The sequence below is a fragment of the Rhinoderma darwinii genome, chromosome 4, assembly GCF_050947455.1.
Source record: "Rhinoderma darwinii isolate aRhiDar2 chromosome 4, aRhiDar2.hap1, whole genome shotgun sequence".
Taxonomy (NCBI): Eukaryota; Metazoa; Chordata; class Amphibia; order Anura; family Rhinodermatidae; genus Rhinoderma; species Rhinoderma darwinii.
This window is the reverse complement of record NC_134690.1, coordinates 352,987,269-353,001,091: the sequence shown is the minus strand read 5'-3', so window position 1 is coordinate 353,001,091 and position 13,823 is coordinate 352,987,269. Positions and strand designations below refer to the sequence as shown.

At 38.7% G+C, this 13,823-nt stretch overlaps 1 protein-coding gene across 4 annotated transcripts in view; it reads left to right on the top strand.

Annotated features, from left to right (window-relative positions):
- RALGAPA2 (Ral GTPase activating protein catalytic subunit alpha 2) overlaps positions 1-13,823 on the top strand; it is a 283,670-nt gene that overhangs the window by 126,788 nt on the left and 143,059 nt on the right. For all 4 annotated transcript variants that reach the window (XM_075862975.1, XM_075862976.1, XM_075862974.1 and 1 more), the window contains 3 exons: positions 4,451-4,579; positions 5,514-5,572; positions 11,384-11,492. In XM_075862975.1, the coding sequence (XP_075719090.1) occupies positions 4,451-4,579; positions 5,514-5,572; positions 11,384-11,492 (297 nt within the window). The remainder of the gene's footprint in view (positions 1-4,450; positions 4,580-5,513; positions 5,573-11,383; positions 11,493-13,823) is intronic.

The following is a 13,823-nucleotide window of genomic DNA, read 5'->3' as shown; positions in this document are numbered from 1 at the left end:
ACTGGTACCTTAAAAGAAAGGCTTTTGAAATTGTCTTAAAAATATGAGAAATTGCAGTTTATGTTCTAAGTCGTGTAACGTCCAAGAAAAATAAAATAATGTTCAAAAAACTATGCCAATCTAAAGTAGACTTATGGGAAATGTGAACTAGTAACTATTTTGGCTGGTATAACCATCTGTTTTACAAGCACAAGCATTTAAATTTTGAAAAATGCTATTTTTTTAAATTTTTCTCACAATTTTGCAATTTTTCACAAATAAACACTGAATATATCGACCAAATTTTACCACTAACATAAAGCCCAATGTCTCACGAGAAAACAATCTCAGAATCGCTTGGATAGGTTTAAGCATTCCGACGTTATTACCACATAAAGTGAAATATGTCAGATTTAAAAAATGGGCTCTGAGCCTTAAGGCCCAAACTAGGCTGCGACCTTAAGGGGTTAATTTGTTTTTATTAAAAAAAAAAAAAATTACTTCTTAAGATACAGATTCTATGTATCCTGGGACTGAGCGTTTTGGTGACCGCGTGTCCTGCGATTCTCTGACACGCAGGATCTACATGTTACACAAGACCTGTGGTCACCGAAGTAGTCAGTCCCGCTGGACCTGGCGGACTCGGGTTTGAGTGCATGATATAGCTTCTATGTATCCAGAATACATAGAAGCTGTGTCTGAAAAATGTAAAATAAAAAAATAATTATTAACCTTTTTTTTAAAAAGTTGTCTAAAATCCTCTAGTACTTTGTTTTCTAAAAAAAATAAAAAAAATTGCTTAATGACTTACATAGCGTTTAACTAATTAAGGTCTCCGTTATTCTTTGTGACCTGTTTCGCAGATACCCAAATATCACACCTAGCATTGAACAAACTGTACAAATGTCTACAAATAAAGCCAATAACACAGCTTGGGCTCACTTTGCTTCTGTCCATTACAATGCTACTAAAATCATACAGAAATGGTTTAGTTGCGGCGCCACTGAGTAAATCTATTATTTAGGACACTTTCCTGCTAACTGAATATCTCCGGGAATGTAGCTCTGAGGCATATTCTCTGCCGTCTTGTCTGGAGTCATTTGTAAGGTTTCGAGAGACCATCTAGTGCAGCAAAATGCACAGAAAATAGAGATGAAGCGACAGTAACATTCCTGGGTTTTTCAGTTCATAAAGGTCCATTAATCTTGCAGCATCTCTAAGCCGCACTATTTTTAGTTGCCCTTTTCCACTTTTGTAAGCTTTTCTGTCTCTCCGTATTACTGACAAGAGTATGAGAATAACATAAAGTAATCAGCTGTGGGGGGTTTATATGGGAAAAAAAAACCTTGAAGACCAAGGAAAGGTTAATTGTGTCTCGTGGGAAGAATAATTCCCATCATAAGTACTACTTGTAATCAACCGCTGTCATCTCAGGCACTTGTCCATTGTACCACACTGCAGAAATAATTATTAGGAAAAAATGGCTAACCGGAAATAAAATCACATCTGAGCAGACTGATTGGAAGTGAATCTATCTTCTGAGTGCGGTTAACTACATATGTTCCCTGTCAGATGCTGTGATGCTAACACAGGTCTTTGTCACTCCCGGGAAATTGTGTAGACAGTTTGAGCCATTTTAATTGATTAAAAATGATCTAATCGGCTCAACGTCTGTATGGAAAAGACGAATACTGCTCCGTATAGATTTTCTACATTTCTACAGAAATGTGTGTACGTTGGTACTGGGGAAAATTGTAGAAAAAAATCCCTGATCAATTGTTGTATTAAAAGGCTACTTGAAAATGTGCACTTAATTATATAGGTGAAAAGTAAAAAAAAAAAAAAATATCATTGTAGAGGCTATTAAGGCTGTGTTCACATGTCGCAAACACTTGTTGTTTTTTTTGGGCAGCTATTTTTGCAACATTGCTCCAGAAATGCAAATTCACTGCGTTGTCTTAATATACCCTTATGGGGTGTCAGTACTTTGTGTTTAACACTTAGAGAGTGCAGTTGTGCTGCTCGTCTGATCTAATAGTATGAGTGTGACCAATAGACTGCAAGCCAGCATGGTGCACTACACGTAATCGTGTGACGGGCACCTTTTAGAAGCCTTATCTGTGTGCAGTTGTAATACTAAGCAGCCACCATCCTCATGGATGACAGGTGTGTGAGTGGCTGGTCATCAGTATTTTGCACCTGTGCTACCTCCCCATATAGCATTGTGGCTTGTCTGCATCCTGCTGGAAACTGGTGTTTTAAAGGGAACCTGTCATCTCACTGAGGGTACCGTAAAGTAGTGACCAGACACGCTGATTTCAGCGTTTCTGTTACTTATGTTCTTATGAAGTATTGGAGAATTTACACTTTAATACTTAGCTGCACGGCCGGAGAAGCGTCACGCTTATTCTCGAGCCATCACACTTCCCACCCACCCGGTGCTGATTGACAGATTCCTGCCTATGCACAGCAAAATCAGCGATGGGGGAGCGGCAGCTCATGAATTAGCGCAACTCCTCTCTGGCTGCGTGCTGCCAGTTGTTAAAGTGTAAGTTCTCCAAGATGGCCTAACATTAACACATGCATAACAGGTCACTGAAACTATTGTCTGGTTACTACATTATGCTGCTCTCCATGAGGGCAGCATAACCGAGATGACAGGTTACATTTAACCTGCCCTTGTATCAGTGTTTTTGAGGGTGAAATTACGGATTTAAAGCAACATATTTTTTTTAGTAATCCTTGATATGACCTTACTATGTGGACCCTTAGTAAATTTGATCCAATTTTTCTGTGATTTATTTGTAATGCTAGTATAGGGACTGGCAAGACAATGAGAACCCTTGAGGATCCTTTTTGCAGGATGCAGACTAGCCTTGTGATGCTTTGGAGAATGGGGTGTCCAATCTGTGTGTGGTGCACTTAGAAGGTGCTGGGCAGCCCACCTGATCTAATAGTATGTGGGTAACTAATAGGCTATAAGCCAGCATGGTGTGGCTGGCACCTTATGGAAGCTTTATCTGTGTGCAATTTTCATACTAACCAGCCACCGTCCTCCTGGATGATCGGTGTGATAAGAGATGTTCATCAGTATTTTGCACCTGTGCTACCTCCCTCATATAGCATTGTGGCTTGTCTGCATCCTGCAGGAAACTAGTGCTTTAACCTGCCCTTGTATCATTAAGTATGGCCTTTTTCTGTGATCTTTAGATCCCAAATATGTGTAATACTAGAACTTGATGTAAATAGATTACTTATTTAACTATCTTGCTGTGAAGACTTAGGCCCTGTTAACACTGAGGTTTTTTTGCCCTGGCAAAAAACTGTCGAAATTGCCTCGTATGGATTTCAATGGGAGGTGGAGCAGTTTTTCCCGCGAGTTTTTTTTTGGTTTTTTTTCGTGAGTGGAAAAAGAAGCGACATGCCCTATCTTGAGGCGGTTTCCGCCTCAAAAACCCCATTGAAATCAATGGGAGACGGAAATAAATGCGTCTTTTGATGTGATTTCTTGCCGCGAATTTTGACGCGGTTTCCGTGGCAAAAAGTGCGGCAAAACATACTTCGTGTGAGCAGGGCCTAATAGTACTACATGCTTTTTTGGCAAAAACCGCTTGCGGTTATTCCCTTTGTCTGTTGAAGGAATAGGTAAAAAAAAAAATACCCGCGTGTGGTGTAAAACCCATTCAAAAAAACCAGAGCTGATTTTTCCAGGCAGTTTTCTGACTGCAAAAAAAACTCTGTGTGAACATACCCTTAGGGGAAAAAGTTTTAAAAAGAATTATTTTTGCATGTATTTTTTTTTTCTCTTGCATATACTGTATGTGTAATTCTAGACCATTGATACCTTGAGGTATCCCTCAAATTTAGGATTTGCCTTCCAGGGGTCCCCTCTTCTTATATCTACCTCAAAGAAGCTCAGTTAGGGGTCAGGCAAAGCATTCAACTATTCTCGGCCTTCTAACTTAGTTTATTTCCACTCTTATCTTTTTCTTTTGACATGTCAGAAAGAAAGAGTATAATATTGGTGGCGGACCATAAGCTGGTTTTCCCACTTGACAAAGAGGTCTGCCATACTACTGAGCATTGTGCCCTTTAAGTTTATAGCTGGAAGATTTCTGCAGCTCCAAGCTATAATGGCAGCAATTCAGTGGATCTGTAATACAGCCTTAATTTAATGGGACTGCCGTCAACATCGCTCCGATATATGAAAATGTTTAAAGGGATATGGTGTCTGGTAAAGAGCAGTAGACCTATTTTCTATAGAACCGTGAGAAACACCCCCTCATAGGTCTACTCATGGACTTTATATACACAGATTTGTTTGCGTCAATAATAGTATGTTGCTTTCTTGTAAAATTTGTAATATTATGATAGTTTTTTGTTATCTATTCAGTATAACAATTCTTATATCAATGAAAGTATTGCCATTTATCTTGAGTTAGCAGCCTAAAAAGTCTGATTTCTCTTCTAGGCACCACGTCTGGAAGCGCAGATAATTCTGGGGTCCCTTGTTTGCTACCCCAACATTTATAAAAACCTCCCCTTGCTAGATTCATCCAGAGGACTGAACGACCTCATCATAGATCACAAGGACATCAAGGTAGAAAACCGTTTCTAAATGTATTATTCTTAAAATTGCAACAGAACAATTCTTTCTTTAGGGGATCTGATAGGTGTTGAATTATCAAATGTTGTGGATTATTGAGTTGTCAAACTATATACAACCTGCCTGTAGTGTAGGGAATTTATAGAAAGGAAGCTCAAAATAAAATGTGAACACAAAATATGATGACTCCACTTTGTTTATAATCAAAGAAGTTTTATATTGGTTATCGCTAATCATTCTTCTACTTTTGATCTAAAGATTTCAGATTAAGTATTGGTTGTTTGCCAGAAGCAGGTGCCAGATTATCCAAATTCCTGGTGTCAGATGATGGATTTACTTTTTATTGGTTTACTACTTTTTAATTTGTTTTAGTTCTGTATGGTATGGCTGCTACTGGATGACTTTCAAATGCCAGGATCTTTGTACTGGTAATCTTCTATGTGCAGCTCATCCTGAATTACCTCTTTGCTATATCCATTCAAATCCAAAGGTTAGTCTAAATGGACTGTATATATGAGATTACCATTATATAGTAGTCTCTATTTAAATTTAGTAGAACAGCTGTCTACAGGTGGGTTTCTCTTCTTTTTTTTTGGAGACTGCCTATAATTCATAGTCCTGTTTCAAGACCCCTTTATGGGTCAGACATTGTCATACACTGAAGCTACCTCCTATAGGTAGCACTAGAAATGGTATTCCTTCTTCTGGAGGAGAGATCGTTTGCATACTTTATTCCCATGGAACATTGCCTGTAAGACTCCACACCAGCAATGAGAACCAGTATGCCCTGAGCACTATGTATATGTGTGTAATGATAGTTTATTAATTTGAGTTTGATAGACCAGCAAATCAAACTAGTTTATGTATTTTGCATATTTTGTAAAGTTAAGACCATAACCTTAATAATGCTAATATTTATTCTATCTAGAGCTTTCTGATTGAGATTTTGCTTAAGAATGCCAGAGAGGAACCAAATGAAGCGGCAAGGTACAAAAATAGGAGGTCATATTGAAACGCTTTTTATTGTGATTTTAATTTGTTGGATAAGACTTCCTCTGACTTTTTATTTGCTGCCAATTTGAAAGACCTGGCTGAATATATAGTGCTAAAAAAAGAAATTATAGTGATGGTCAAAATTTGATGATGATGTTTATTATGCTTGAAGAGATATTGGTATTTTCCTTTTGGATGTTCCCATGACCGCACCACCATAGTGTGAACTCTAACCTCTAGGGACAAGAAAACACAAAGAGGTTTAATTGCCTTTCCCTACCTCTTCCTCCAGTGTTTCTGTCCCAAGAGGAAACCGAGTTTAGAGAGAACTTTCTGTGGAGCGTCTGTGGGGAGCTTGACAGGGTAGCAGTGCTGGTGACTGGAAGGGGAAGGTCATGTGTCTCCCTTCCAACATAACTAAAGTACCTGGTAGTGGGAGTTGTGGCTGCACCTTAAGAGACTGCATGGACAGCGGTCCAAAAAAATTAAAATGCCTCTTCAGCTGCACTGTATCAACCTTCATTGAGGCCAGCTGGGAAGCATCTCCGGAGTTTGGGGTTTAGACGCTGGCTGGAGGAGGATATTTTCTGAAACACCTGTTCTCCGATCTAGAGTGAGACTTTAGGTAAAAGGCGTTCTATTTGAATATGTAATGCTCCCTGGGCCCAAGTAACACTTTCTGTGCGTGTGTCTGGAGTTGTTCTTGTGTGAGGGTGGGGCTGTCTCAGGCCCAGTAAGTATTTTAATGGGTGAGGTTTTTTTTCTGGCGATATATTTTTTCACTTCGCGTTTCCTGTCTGTTCCTTTTAAAGGGAGACAAGGATTCATCTCGTAAAACCTCATGAAAATCCTTAGTCAGATTTTAATCCAGGACTTTAGTGTTGCAAGACAACAATGCCAACCACTGAGCCACCACTCTAAAGGAATGTTTCTGAGGTGTGTGGGGCAAGAAAGAAAACAAGTTGTTTTTCTTAATAAATAATAATGTTCTAAAAATTATTGACAAGTAATTGGTTAACCCTGACAGGAGAGTGTATTTTCCAAGACACCTTAGAAGACCGTTTCCTTTTGGATACAAAAGATCATGGAAAATTGGGTATTTATTCAGAAAATGTATGCGCCCACGGCAAAGGTTGCAAGAAAAATAGCCTTACACTTTGAAGATGCATCTTGATTAAAAGACCCTTTAGATGGAAAGGCAGATATTATACTAAGGAAGATTTGGCAAGATAATGAGACTTAATGTGACTTCTACCGTGGCCAGGTTAGTTCTAATCTGGCTAAATCTATTAGAGAAGCATCTGGTAGAAAAAATGCCAGGGGATCACATAATTGCATCTATTCCCCTTCTTATGATGAGGCAGGGTTTATGGCTGACTCTTCAGCAGAATCTGTAAAGATGGCATCTAAAGAAACAGGGTTGTCAAATACGGCTCGAAGACCAATATGGCTAAAATGTTGGTCTGGAGACCTATTATTAGTTTCCAGAATCAACTTGCGTTAAGTTCAGAACTAGATACGATTTTGAAAAAGGTGTCCCCAAAAAAAGTCTGGCTAAAATAAAAAAAGAGGTTTTTTTTGTTTTGTTCCCCGCATATCCAGAACCTAGACTTCAGATACAACAAAGTCAGGAAGATGGCGTTACCCAAAAGGAAGAGGGCTTCTCCTCGGTGATAAGGAGGAAGATTGAGACAATTTGCCATAGAATAGCAGAAGATAACCGAAAATCATTGGATTTTTTTTTTATCTAATTCAACATTGGTACAAGATAAAATTCTTGCCTTCTCCTCTAGAAATATTTCATTGTCTCAGCAGAAAGCTCTTGAAAAAGGTCTTCTGGACCATCCAATAACTATATAATCTAGTAGATGGGTTAGTGCAGTGACTCTTCACAACAGAACTTGTCACTACCAATTAGTATGGCTCAGGCCTACTCAAGACCCTTTCAAGGAGATGTTTTTTCTCTGTTGGACAAGACCCTGGATCTCGGGATATCGGTACCCCCAGAAGCAAGAAAAAAAAAAAACTCTAAGCTGAGGGTGGGTTATTGTGACGAAATATCCTAACAGAGGTCTGTTGCTGGACAGATCTTCCACCAAAGATGCAAGTGCTTGGGAGTGGGGATCCCATACCCAAAGATTCTCTATTCAGGGCAGATGGTCCAGAGGCATAGCTCATAGGTCTTTAAATTACAGGCAACTGCTTAAAAGCTGGAATTTGCTAAAATAAGCGGGTTACCTCCTGAAGGGAAAGTTTGTATAAATGTATTCACGAATAACAAACCGTTTCTGTAGCTATCCTAGACCATTTGCAATTGTGGGGAGAAAAACCTAACATGCTTGTTGGCAGTCCACTTAAAGAGCAGAAGTCGCCACAAGATAAATCAAGGAGAATGGTCCCTGTCGACAGATTTTCTGGCGATTGTGTCCCACTGTAGAATGCTTCAAGTCCACTTAAAAGAAAAAAAAAGTACTACAGAAGCTCCTCAGTTTGCCCACATCTTTAATTGTGTTGCCTCCTTTCTGGCCTCAAGCAACTTTCAGTCCATCCGCCTTTTGCTTTTTCATTCAGCAAGGACCTCCTGTTATTCTTCATAATGACTCCAAAAGGTTAAAATTAACAGCTTGGATCCGGAAAGGAAGAAATCAAGACAGCCAGGCCTACCAGATAGTTATGATTCAAGTCTGCCGTGAACTAGTTACTTTGTAGGTAGATTTACTACCTCACGAACCTAAACCTTTCAGGGGACTTTGTGTCCGTCCGTCCGCTCTAATTGTCAGTTTTTACTGAACTTCGCTTCAGAGGGGGAGGAGACTGTGCTGCTATCAGGTCTCCCATGAAATCCTGCTCTCCTATTTTCTATCTATACACACATATAAAAGCAGTACATATAGAAGCATACATACACACATATGGAAGCAGTATCTGCAAAAACGGAGGACATTATGCAGCAGTAATGAGCAGTGTAGCTGTGAATCCAGCATTGGGGTGAGATAAAACATTTACTAGAATTTGCACCGTCTCTGTGTGTCACTCTCTACTCTGTCTTCCTCCAGCAGCTTGCTTTTCCCCTTATCCTTTAGACTTCGACGGGCAACAGCTGTAACCTTATGTCTGTGAACAAATTCCTTCATACAGAATTTATCAGTAAATTTAGTGAGTGAATATTTTAAGGAGGGAGGGGGTGTGATAAGTGGAGAAAATGGCATTCTCTTATATTCGCTTGCACTATTGATTTATGGGGGAAAAAAAATTAAAAGTTTAGTTACTCTTTTTATTGGATTGGAAGACCTTCCATGTTTTTTATGGTGACTCTTTTACACCTGAGACTCTTAATGTTCCGAATGTCCTAGAATTTCCCCAGGATGGCCTAGCTTCTCTAGCTTTCCTTCTGCAAAAGCTCAATCCACTGAAGGTGTAAATATATGTTCGTGCTATTGGATACCAGACTCATGGACATTTCTTAGATACAAAAATTTGTCTAGGTCTCTCAAAGAATCTAGCTTTTTCTCCAGAATTACATCCTTTGAATCTATCTTTGGTACTCTTCGCAATTTCTCAAAAACAGTTTGTGTGGCTTTCCTTTTGGTAGACTGCTTTCATGGTAACAATCTGTTCAACTAGGAGAGTGTTTGAGATTCAAGCTTTCTTTGGAAAGAAACCCTGTCTTATCCTTGATGATAGGAATATCCTGAAGTTGGATTCTACCTTTCTTACAAAAGTAGTGACTTCCATCTTCCATGCTCATGACATATTCGTACCCTCGTACTACCAATATTCTGGTTCTGAAAAAAGTACTTTCAGAATTCAGATATCAGGAGGGCAGTAATACAATACTTGAAAGTTGCCAACCCTTGTAGAATAGATTCCACTAGTTTGCAGTAAGATATAGGATGGATAAATTAAACCAGTCATGAGTGAAATATATTCTTCTGTGGGAAAAGATGTTCCATCAGAGCTTAAAGCTCTTTCTACAACGGCAGTTTTGTCTCCTGGCCGGAGATTGTTTCTGCATCTGCAGAGCAAGTTTGCAGGGCAGCGACGTGGTCAGGCTTACACACTTTTGCCACTCACTACAAACTTAATGTATCTAAAAATAATGAATTAGCTTCCGAATACAAGGTCCTTCCAGGCTGTGGTACCATCCTAATTATGTTCCTTTGGTAATTCTCCAGTGGTACTGTCATAAGGACAGACAGCGGAAATAAGAAACTACTCCTTACCAGTGATTGGATTTCTTCTTCGAAGTCCTCCATTAGAGCACCCTTGCGTTCCCTTTTTTAATTTTTTTTTTTTTTTTTTTCCTTAACTAAATCTTTTTGGTTAAATCAACGCTATAGCATCTCTTTTTTTTTTTTTTTTTTTGTCATTGGTTCTTTAATATACACTGAAATAAGAGGTGGGGAGGGGGCAATCTAAATGCTGTCTTCCTGTCTCTAGAGGTAAGAGTTTACAAGTGACAACGAGAAGCCATATTTTTAATTCGACTTTCAGAAAATGATGGCAATACTATCACTTTGTTATTAATCTAAAATGCTGACAATGATTGGGGTGAACAGAGTAGAATAAATACTATGACATTTGAAAGTTTAATGCGTACCTAACATTTTAGGTAAGTTTTCAGTATAAACCGTCATGTTTGTGTATATGAGGAATAACAGGCTCTCTGGCCATTATATGACTTTGCATTTTTTTAAGCTATTTTCCACTCTGCAGGCTCTATCTCTAATCCTTAGTTCTCTCTGAGCTAGTGGGTGGAGCCCAACTGCTATCATATCTTCTATACACTGCACACAGAGAAGAGAACATCCTGCTCACCTATCGCTGTCAAATATATATATATATATATATATATATATATATATATATATATATATATATATATATATATATATATAAGCTGCAGCAGCATGGAGGACATTATACAACAGTAATGAGCAGTGTAGCTGAGAATCCAGCACTAGGGTGGGGTATAAAGCTTACCAAAATCTGCAGCACGCCTGCTTTTGCTTCCTCCTCCTTCACCTACCCTTTTCATAGACTTGTATGGGCAGTGGGTCTGTCTCTTATTCTTTACCCCCTTTCCATAGACTTCTATGGGCACCAGCCTCTGTCTTTTTTTCTTTTCCTGCCCCCTCCCTCCTCCTGCCTCCCCTCTCCACAGACTTGTATGGACAACATGTCTGTGTCCTTTTTCTCATCCTTCTCCCCCCACACTCTCCATAGAATTCTATGGGCAGTTTGTCTGTCTGTGTGTGTCTCTCTCTCTCTCTCTCTCTCTCTCTCTCTCACTCTCACTCTCTTTGCTCCCCCTCCCCTATCCATAGAATTGTATTGGCATGTAGTGAAGAGACACAACCCCACCTTCTGCAGTCCATCTGCAACTAGGGACGAATTTGCTTGACAGCAGGGGGTGGGCAGCAGATTACTGGTAGAGGGACACCTAGTGGCAGTAGCTTCACACAGAATTTGCATGGATAAAACAACTAAATTTTAACAGTAAGTAAATTAATGAGTTGATCCATATCAGCTTCAGCTATACTATTAGATTAGCCTAAATTGTTTGAAAAATTAGTGTCCATTTAAAATTTAAATAATGCAACCACAATACAGGGGGGGGGGGACCCCCTTTAAAAGAAAAATTGTGTAGTAGAAGTGTAAGCATTTACTAATGAGAGTATTAATCATGTTGTAATTCCTGCTTCATTTTACTGTGGCACGAATACAGAAATGTAATTATTAGACAAGAACATCTGTTTTTTGCCTTTGTGCTGTTCTATTATTAATGATATATTGTGTGTTAAGGTGCATTGCAATCTGCTGTCTTGGGAAATGGATCTGTGAAGAGCTGGTAGAGAATACCAATCATCCTCAGGTTATCGATGCAATTAATGTTATTGGGGTAACACTAAAGGTAATTTATGCTTTTTTTTTCCCCTCTAAAAATATAATTTGTTCGGTATAGTACTATTTATTAGGCTTTTTCTGGTTTGTTCTATTGACCAGAGTCGTTGTCTATAATTAAACATTAATCTGTACTGTCATTGTGCAGCTACTCTTGGTCAGGTGACAAGTGACTCACGATTCCTATCATATTACTAACATTAGTCTCACCGAACATCCTCCTCTCTTGCAGAATATGTTGTTCGTTCTGCATTGTGGTAAAATAGTACATAATGTGCACTTTTGCTCCAGGCTACTTCCTGTTAAATTTCAAAGACCTATTTAGATATGATTCAGACAGTATTGGTTATATTACAGAGTATAAGGTAAACTGTTTTTCCTCTGATTAACGTAAAACGTATTTCAACTCTGTGACTCCCGCTCATGATAGTTCTTATTTTTAGTTGTTCAATCCCATTTTAAGATTGGCCATCAACCAAGTAATTGCTTATATATAAATGTATTTTGCAGTGCTAGTCAGTAGACACTATCCTGAAAGTGATTTGTCCACCCTTTTTGGGCGTTTTTGTTTTTTTACACATTGAAAAAGATCCAACATTGTGTGCTATTTCATTTCTAATATATCTATATCGTGGTCTGAACTTCTTTGATACAGACCTCCAAAGCCCTAGCATAAATATAGAGTTAAATGTAAACGTTGTAGCTGTCTGCAGCCACCACTAGGCGGAGCTTAGGAGCTAATTGCATACTGTTTATAGTTTGAACTCAATAATAACACAGAAGGGCGAAAGCTTCAAAGCTCCCTCTAGTGGCAGCTACATACTATTATTTTGCCCCAGATCTATACAGGATTTAGAGAAGAATGGAGCTCGGCATGCTATAAGAAGATATTTCAAAATTAATCGGCACAGAATGTTGGATCTTTAAATGGCATGGTGTTAAGTGGGCATTGATTTTAAAATTAATCTTTGATATAGTAAAGTAAAAATTTGCATTGATGAAGTCCATCAATCTTTTACCCTTTTTTTGCACTTGTAATTTTAAACTGCAGTCCAACTGAGAGGTGCATTTTGATGTTTCCCACTTTAGTGTCAGATGCTTTGACATTTAAAGGGGTTGCTATAGGCATTGTGAATGCCACGGATCATTAAAATAAAATGGCATTGGCGTTAAAGCTCTCTGCAATACTCTAGTCTATTCTCTCCGCTTTTTAAGGGTGGCCGCATGGATGACAATCAAATTAAAGGGCTATTCCACCCTCCAGCCGTTTTCACCTATCCAATGAATAGGTGACAAATGATGGTAGTCTGACCGCTGGAACCCCCACTGATCTTCGGTTTCCATCAGCCCCATGGACATGGAATGGAGCTGCACCGCACATGCCCAGGCCTCCGCTCTATTCAAACTCCACCTAGCCACCATCTTGTATTTTTTGTCAGTCTGCAGTCTTCTGCATGTTTCCGAAACATTTTTTTTAGAAATCCTACAGGTGTTAATTTTCTGCTGGTGAACAGCTGAGGGGGTGTGTCCTACTAAAGAGGCTCTGGCTTAGTTTGTGAGTCCTACTGCAGACAGAGTAGAGTGAAAGCTCCAGCTGCAGCCAGTTGTCTTTCAACCAGACATAGGTTTATTACACTACTCTTCCAATGGTTTTTTGTTTTTTTTTTTGTTTTTTTTTAATGATTGAAAGTAATCTCCTGCCATTCCTCTGATTTATGCATTCTCATTTTGATTTCTTTCTTTTAAAACCCTCAGTGATATGTAACATTAGTTAATGGTTAGTGAGCTTGCATTAAGGACAATGTACTACTACTGAGTATTTAAGATGGTTTCTCTATAGCAAAAGCTGAAAAGAAACGTGACCTTGTTGGCTTGTGCAAGTCTTCGTAACGAATAAGCTTGGAGTTACTGAGTTCACAGTGACATTACTCCCACAGGGAGGGAGAGAAATGACCATATATTACAATCTGTTTGTTCCCTTTGATTCCTTTGGTTTCAGAAGAGTCTCTGCTCCACGTTAGTGCTTATAGATATTTTGTAGTGATCGGTTTACTGTATAAGAGGCTCCATTTACCATGATGCACCATGTGGTTGAATCATACCTCTTTAGTTCCATTTAAAAGGCATGAGACAGGCGACTTGAGAATGCACATTTAATTATTTTTTCTCAGTAGTGTGTTGAGTGTTGTTAACATAAAATCTTTTTTTTGTTAGGACAATATTTTTATACATCATAATGGGGAAATATACGTTCTCTATAGTATTACATATGTTTCACATTTTTTGAGTCTTTGCTTATTTCTTTTATCCACTTTCAAACGCTTTTTATGATACACATTTT